At 49.3% G+C, this 8,678-nt stretch overlaps 1 protein-coding gene across 1 annotated transcript; it reads right to left on the bottom strand.

Moving 5' to 3' along the window:
* Nucleotides 1-2,148: 2,148 nt before the first annotated feature.
* LOC119387829 (cyclin-dependent kinase 5 activator 1-like) lies at nt 2,149-3,675 on the bottom strand. Its single transcript, XM_037655358.2, is given in 2 exon segments — nt 2,149-2,789; nt 2,791-3,675. Coding segments are annotated over 2 exon segments (1,122 nt in total). The 5' UTR covers nt 3,634-3,675; the 3' UTR covers nt 2,149-2,510.
* Between the last annotated feature and the right edge of the window lie 5,003 nt (nt 3,676-8,678).

An 8,678-nucleotide genomic window follows, 5' to 3' on the forward strand; every position in this document is an offset into this window, starting at 1 on the left:
AAAAGGAAATTAAAAGTAGAAGTAAGCATAGCGTCGTTTTGGGAGGAGACACCATCTACAACGGTTTCGGTGAGTAATGCGCGGCAGGCTGCCACCGTGCTACGCATGCGCCATACTCCGCAGGCGGCGTAGTGAGGACGCGACGCTGGGAGAGTCGACGCGATCGATACGCGCTTGTTTTTTAAATTTTCTTTGGTCTCGCAGGGAAGCGGCTAGTTCCGCACAAGAGGCGGCGGGTCTCCGCGGCGCCCCAGCTATGCCGCGGCGTTTTCTTTGAGCGCTGCGGTTCTCCATAGGAAGCAGCGGACAAGGCGAAAGCGCCTCGCCGCGTCCTCATTGAACAGTTTTATTTACACCTAAAGAAACAAGGATCGTATAAAAGATATTCAGCTCGACTTACTCCCTGCTTCGTGTAACCGTACGCGCTAACGCCAGCGTAGCTCTTTACTAAAAATAATGCATTGCGACTGCGAAATAAAGGACTGCGACTACGAAGTGGACGTATTTCTCCTGTTCCTGTATCACAAGAAACGTAGCTAACAACAATTTGTTGCCGTTGTTCTTCTAGCGATTGCTTATTGTTTATTTCGCTCACCGAGCGTGTTTCTCTGGCCAGGAAAAAAAAAGAGAAGGAAACAAATGAAAAAGTAACGGTTGCAATGTGCGCACCCTAAAAAACGGCGATCTCATAAAATAGATATTATGTCATGGTTGTTTCGCAATATATCGTCATTTGAGCGTATTTGCTATTCTTCCAGCAGACTTCGCCCGCTGGGTAGCCTTCGGAGCACAATGCATGTGCAGAAGCGTACGTTTCAGAAGTATCGTGTACAATCTAAATGTGTCTCCTGAGACTTCTTTATCTGCAGTTCCTACATGCGATCGGCTAAGTTATATCAACGTTGGCACATCGCGTTTTCATCGCTTCATTGAAGCTTGCTTTGAGGTTCTGCAGTATGGCATCACTCCACTTCCCTACCGCATTTCTTTTTCATTGCACTAACTTTACGCGAGATAACATGGAATTGAACGTAAACGAAGAGAGAACGAATGTATGATGGCTATATCACCTAACGTATCGAGATTCATACTGATTTTTTTTGTCGCCGTTTCATTCTTAACAATATTTGTACTGGTTACTGTTCTCTTTTCTTTCTTATCTTTTGTTTGCGTCACAGCAGAAGAAAGAATGCAATTAGCAGGTCGTGACGAAAATGTAGTAAAAGCACTGATGCAACTGCAAGGCAGCCGCGAAGACGATCGATACACAGACGTGCCCCATACTAAAATTGCGGTCTGGCTGTGACAAAAAGTGAACAAACAGGTTCGATAATCTCTCCCTCGCTCACTCTATATATAGGTGCTCCCTCGAATGTGGGCAGTCTGCGAAACTTAGTTGGTGTAGCGATGAAACATCGTACGAACGGAAACGATCGTCCTCTCACCTGTGGTATTTCGTGCGGTTTCTTCTGGGACAGTGTTAGTCAAAGGAAAGAAAAAAAAACGCATAAAAACAAGCGGTAGAAGGCGAAAACAAGTGAAAGAAGGAAGTATTGCAGCATAGTCCCACAACAATGAGTCAGTCATAACAACGGTAACAGAGGGATGGAGAGAGTCGGGTGTCCTGTCGAGAAGAGAGCTGGGTGCGTGGAAAAACTTCTCCAAGCTGCCCGCAGCGAGGCGATGGCGAAACGGTGTCTCACAGGCATCGCAGTCTGTCGCACAGTCGACCGCCTCGGCGGCCTTGAACACACGGAGCATTGCGCCATGTCCAGGCATTTCTCTCCCGTCCGATGTCACACACTCAAGAAACGGACACTGCGCAAGCTAGCGCCACTGTCGAGGATGCCTCCATCGATGCTCTTCGTACATTTTCATTCCGTTTCCGCGTGTTTCCTTTTGGCAGTTATGGCGGACGCTGCTCCGTCGACGCCATTGATGGGTCCACGTATGACGGCCGTCCCAGGTTCCGTGTCCTCCGGTGTGCTGCAAGTGGTGCCGCACTGCATTCTTTTCCCGGAAGGACTAAGTAGGGTCAATGGGGACCGCATAGCTCAAAAAACGGGCTCTTGCCTCAACGAAAATGTGTGCAGCAAATGAACGAATGGAGACATCATCTGCAGAATGCAAGATTTTCGTTCTTTGCTTAGGTGACCCGCTACGGCGTCACTTTCTTCCTTGTACTCCCATAAGCGGTCAAATCAAATCACAAACTTGGGTCCAAGCTCATCACTCTTAAACCGTACTTGTCTTCAAAGTTGAAGATAGGAAGGTGACGGAAAAAGAAGCAGTAACAAGGACAAAGAGCTTTTGATCAACGTGCGCCGAAAAATGAAGGGCAACACCACGTTGACACAGCGTACACCGGAGTCATCACGGCGCTGAGGTGACGGCTTGGACAGAAGGACGGGTGCTGGCCTCTCCCTCTGCCGCTCGGAGAGGACCTTATTTGGCGAAACCTTGATACTAGAGTGAAGAAGCCCCGTCAATGGCGGGGCCGTGGGCGGTCTTCAACAGACGCGCGCTGTGGCTGCCGTCGACGTCGCCGGCTGGGGTGCACACGCCTTGAGCTCACTGAAGACTTCGGTGAAGAAGCCCGGCTCGCTGTTGATGCGCAGCATGCTGGAGCTCAGGCTCTCGATGATCAGAAGGCAGCGGTCCCAGAATTTGTCCCGGTTCTCGTCAACAAGGAAGGGCTTGAGTGGATACGATATCTCGTTGCCCATATACGCGTACGACAGGTAGAGGCACGTCAGCACGACGGCCTGCAGCTCACGCTCGCTGGTCACGATCCTCGTCGACGAGCTCGCGCACAAGCATGTACAGGAAGACCACGTTTGCAGGGTTGATGAAGGCGATGTCCTGCCAGCCCTGCAGCAGCAGCGACCTGTCCACGGTTCGCAGCCAGAGAACCGCGTCTCCTGGCTGGAAGTCGCGCAGCCGCTTGCAGCGCTGCCCAAGGAACTCGCCCAGGCAGCGGAGCAGCTCTGACGTTGAGGCTTGGATGACTGTCTTGCGCTGAGGGCTACCACCGGCCGTTAGCTGCTGAGATCCGGCCGGTTTGGGGGGAGCCGGCCTTACCACGGCTGGCTTCGGTGGCAGGGGAGGCGGGGCCGGCTTGGCACTAGTTGGCGGCCGGTCGACGAGCCCGCGGCCCGAGCCCACGATGTCGAGGCCAAGGTTGTAGCAGGAAAGGGACTTGTGTACGTTCTTGTTTGGATCGACGGGTTCCAAGGGCTGGCGCTGCGCGGCCGCTGACTTGGTCTTTTCTGCCTTCTTCTTGGTTGAGACGTTAAAGTGCTTCCAGCTCAGAGCGTTGATGAACAGAGTGTGCTTCTTCAAGTGGTTGCCGCCATGGTGGTTCTGGTTGTTGTTGTTATTGTTATTATTGTTGTTGTGATTGTTGCCGTGGTGGTGACCGTGGTGGTAATGATGGTGGTTGTGGCCTCCGCCGGCGTTGGGCGGCTGCGTTTGAGACGCCGGCGGCGCCGCCATCCTGTCCTGGTGGTGGCCCATCTTGGCGGAGTGCTGACTGTTCTTGGCGTTGTTGAGCTGCTCGTAGCTGTACAGGTTGTACTCGCTGTAGCTCTGCGGCTTGCGGTCTCTCGGAGAGAAGCTCAGCACGGTGCCCATGGTGGTCCCGCGGCCGATGTCACTGCGACCTCGTCCAGGTGTCCTCTCAGCTCTCGAAGAGGTGATACTCGTCGTTTTGCGAGCTGTTATCGCTCAGCTAGCACAGTAGCGGCGGAGGCAACCGTCGTCCAACATGTCGTCCGCGCGCATTCTGGGCCCGATCGAAGCGGGGCCGATTCGTACGGGCAGCGTTGCCCAGGCGACGGTGGCAGTGCGCGTGCGCAGAGCCGGCCCCTTTGCCGCCGCTGGACGTTGCGCCGAAGCGAAGCTATGGCGTCACCCTCGCCGCTGTATCGCAACGCTGCTGCTGCACGTTTCTTCGCCAAAGGCGCCGGATCGATACGGGCGTGATGGGCGCTGAGGGAACCGGAATGAAGGAAAAGAAGGAAAACGGGAAGGGTAAAGCAGCGACTCCCTCTGGGATGCTGTTGCTCCCGTGGATGGCTCCGTTGCGAAGCAGCCAGGGAGGAAGATGCGGAGTGTACCGAGCCTTTCTCCTGATCTCCGATGCCCCCCGCTACGTCCTCCTTAAAGTAAAACAGACGCCTGCCGTAGCCCGCTCAATAGCATGCGGGGCAATGGGCGTTGTAAGCATGCAGCGTGATCAGTCGAGACGGATGCTACTCTTCCATTTAGTGAGGGGGCTGGCTTTTGGATCGTTGAACCTTCCGCGATTCTTTGCATGCATTTTGTGGGTGGTATGCCAACTTTAAGGCCAATGTTGTCGAACAAGCTTTACTTCATTCGTTTTTTTAGATATATATATTTTTTGATTTCGTCCTCATATTCAATCGCCGCCTTCGACCTATCATTTTGCAATGTCTTGAGGCAAAATATTTCCAAAGCAATTCGGCCGAAACCGAAAGAGGAATGCCGGACGCTATTGCTCGCTTGTGTTGACAGCGCTGGGAACTCATACGGTAGAAAATTGGAGCAAGCAACAACAATAAAATGAAAATATTGATGCTTCGTCTGAGGAGCACTTTCACGAAGAATAACAAATAAGAAAGAAAAAAAGAAAGAAAAAAGGAAAGAAAGAAAGAAAGGTAGGAAGAAAGAAGGAAAGAAAGAAAGAAAGAAAGAAAGAAAGAAAGAAAGAAAGAAAGAAAGAAAGAAAGAAAGAAAGAAAGAAAGAAAGAAAGAAAGAAAGAAAGAAGGAAAGAAAGAAAGAAGGAAAGCGAGAAAGCGACCAAACTCAAAACTGCCCTTAGAGTAAGAAAAATGACCAGTATAATGGTTTGTGGAGCGTGAGTGTACGCAGAGTCATAAACCACAACCGGGATTAGCGTGATGCGCGACAAAGAACCCGTGGACACACAGAGAGGCGATTCGCAGATGTTTCCTGCTTTTCCATGGAAGCTTTCACGTTATCCACGTATACGCAAGAAAACAAACGAACAAACAAAAACAAAGCATCAACACGAAGATATTTACGCGCGACCGTTGGTCAGCATCGGCAAAAGGATTAATATCCGAGAGGTAATAAACGATATTCTTTCCGACAGATCAGGCACCGCCCTAGGGAACGCAGTAAAAGACAAATTCGAGTTGGCTATGTAGAAGCGACCCATGCAGAGTTGCTAGGCATAACTCATAACGCCGTGATAGAAGCATGAGATAGAAAGATAAACACACAAAGCATTTACGAGGAGTGATGCGGAGAAAAGGCTGCCGTTACCACGCTGCTGAAAACGTTCGCAAACTTTAAGTTCGCCGCTCAGCCCCGTGCGTTGGTGCGCATTAGGCTGAGTCATTTGCGAGCCCTTACCCGAGTTCGTGGATTTGGTGTAGTGACCCGAGTCCTTCGCTATTTGAGTATATTTATTATACCGAGGTGCGTGCGACCGGAAAGATTAATTGAATTTCCTTTCTCGAATAGCGTGTGAATAGCGCGCCGCCTCCGGCGAATTTCGCTCTTGGTTTACATAAATCATAAGTCTTCATTTGCGCCGACTCTTCTCACCGACTTGCTTTCGGCCGCGTGTGTGAAAACTAGCAGCCGCAGAACTAGCGCGGACGTAATGAGACACTAAAAGAAGCGCTTCGAGGTGAAAATGCAGTAGCTATAAGCTCGTTTGTGGGGTTTTGTGTATTTAGCTTTTTTTTTCTCTAATGGCACGCTAAATTAAAGAGTGCGGGCATAGCGCGCAAGCATCGGCGAATTGCTTTGCATTAATTAAAAGCGCTCATTTATACATATCAAAGCTGCTCCTGCGACAACAGTGGTACAGTGAGCGAGGAATTACGTTTTTTTACGAATGGCATTGATGGACGCTTCTTTCAAACGCAAATTCTATTTGCTCCCGTGCTTGGAAAATTTCAACCTCCCCTTAAACACATTTAATAAAAAAAAGTCAGAGTTTCGAGCTCGTATCTGTATTCAAACTTCATACATTCACCAATTGTTACATTAGGCTTAATTATAGTTACTCCTACAATATTTTTTGTTGACGAAACAAGCTACAGTGCCCTATTTAATTATTTTTTGAAAATTAATAGGCTTTTCTCTAAATTTTTTTTGTTGCAACTGAAGCAGTGCACCACTGGCTCTTTCTTCAAAGTTCTCCCTCGGTATGCACCAGTGTAAGGACCGAGTGGTGGTTCGTCACGTTTGCGAGTGCGTGGCTCAACGGAACAGGCGACAAGAGAATACGCACGAATGAGTTTCAATCAACATTTATGGGGACAAGGGATTATAGGGTAGATGACGTAGAACAAGCACATAGATAAACACATAAATCAATATGAAAGTCCTAACCGCGGAATGTCCGATCAAAGTTACAAAAAAATCTCACGACTTGTAGATGACATTGTCTTTCGGAGGGTCAGTCCATGTGCGGCGACGAGTCTCGTCGAAGGCGAGCCCAAGCACGCAGGTGACACGTCCCGTGTGTCTTACATCAGGAAGACAAGGCCTCCGGAAGGCCTCCCGTTTGATCACGGCCTTGCGCCGTCTCAGGTGGCGACGGTGTTCAGGAACTCGTGACGCCTGCCCGCCGACACAGCAGGAGCCGCGCCTGGTACTGGTAGCACCAGGCAGGTACCTCGGCTCCCCAGGTCTCACCAAGAACAGGCCGGAGGAGCTCCCCGGACAGCGCCCTGGTCCGGCACGTCCTCGCTGGAGCCACCGCCAACGCCCGAAACACCAGGCAAGCACCAGTCCTCGCTGAGCAGGCCCAAGCAACTTCTCGGACAGCGCCCTGGTCCGGCGTGTCCTTCGGCTTACTTCGCTCAGCCCTCTGCGCGTTCCACACGCGCCTCTCTTCTTTCTCGTCTTCTTTTTTTTTTTTTCGTGCCGCCGCCGCGCGTGCCACCTGCCTCTGGCTCGCCTTTTTGTCTCCGTCGTCTTCATAGTCACATCCGCACAAAATCTCAAAATTCACTTGAAGGTTTCCAAACACAAAAATGTCCCTTACAAATTTCGTCCATTCACTACAACCAGCAAAACGAAGGATCTTGTCTGCAAATATTATTACACAGGAGGGATTATAAGACCGCGTTATCTCGCGAGTTTCAAATATGCAAAGCGGTATAGCGGTATATATTCCATGTGAAAAGCCCGGATCTGTAGGTCAACGACGGCGCGATCTCGTTCTTGGTTTCGTACTCAGTGTGGGTCGGTAAGTGTTTCACGTGCATCACATAAACACTGCCCTTATGCATACATGTTTGCCGTAACTGCACATTTCGTCAAGTTCTAAAGTGATAAATCGAACCCGGAGCGCTAGCTGAGAAAAAACAAAACGAAAGGATGAGAAGGGGTAACATTGCACACTATTGCTGATACCAGGCAAATTTCGACGAGGCCTTGAACTGCACATGAGATAGGGAAAAAAAAAAACAACAGGTTATTGCTCTTTTCAAAATAAATAAATAAATAAATAAATAAATAAATAAATAAATAAATAAATAAATAAATAAATAAATAAATAAATAAAACGTCAATGCATTTCGAGCGGGTTAACTTCGTTTGTTCCAATAACAGCGACCTAATCTCCCTTTTATCATTACTCTCTTGCGGCTTTGTTTTCCTATACTACGCACTTGTGGCTTGCGCCACCGCTCGTATGCTCGCTGGAGCACGGGGAATCACCGTGCTTCGTAAATGCAGTGACTGTTAACTGCCCATTTTGTTGTCGTCGTTGTTGGTGAACGCCACGGAACAATAAATCCTTATTTGTACAGAACAGTGGTCTCTAGCTCTCGCGCCTCCCATAGCTTGCTCTTCTGTAATTGAGATCGATATGCCACTGACCCTAGAAAGTAGAAGCTGGCTAGCATCTCCACTCAAGGTCACGGGAAAGCCCCCGTGCAAAAAGAGAGCTGCTTATATTGCACGAAGACTTACAGAACAGTATGTACTGCCGCTGAAGTAGTCCAAGGAAGTTGGCCGGGAGAAGGGCTTTGAGAAACACTGAATGCATAGCGTTCGGCTACCAATGTGAAAGTTGCTGCCTAAAGTAAACGCAGTTGTTCTTTACTTCTGCTTCAACACACATGGAACAAGAAAGAAAAATAGCAGGCGACACTAATACTTGACTTAGGTGTCTGGTATATAGTGGCACTCGCACGTCGGCGTTCGAGTGCCCTGGTGTATTCCTTCGGTTACTTTAGTGTTTCGTCGCGCTGCTCAAGCGGATCTCGGAGGCTACGTAGAAATAAGTGCGTAGTTTACATCTGCTCCGCCAGATGCCGCAACGATCACAGCTGCCCACAAATAAGACATGAGCTCTTTCAATTAAATCATTCGATTAATTTTCTTTATTTATCCTGACAGTTGATTGGCCCTCATCTTAAGTAAATGTGTGCTCCGATACCATACGTATCCAAACTCTTAACTTGGACCAGAACTGTCGATTTTGTACCAGTTTTATTTTTTGGAAGACTTTTTTTCTCAATATTCGGAAAACCGGAAGTGCTCGACCGAAAGTGCTTGGAAGAGAAACGAGAGAGTCGCTCGGTGCTCGTGCCACTAAATAAAAAGAGCCAGTTCGGCGAAGCGAAGCCAACGGGGTTCGAAATGGTACACTTTGAGCGTGTGGGTA

This window comes from Rhipicephalus sanguineus, chromosome 3 (genome assembly GCF_013339695.2).
Source record: "Rhipicephalus sanguineus isolate Rsan-2018 chromosome 3, BIME_Rsan_1.4, whole genome shotgun sequence".
Classification (NCBI taxonomy): domain Eukaryota; kingdom Metazoa; phylum Arthropoda; class Arachnida; order Ixodida; family Ixodidae; genus Rhipicephalus; species Rhipicephalus sanguineus.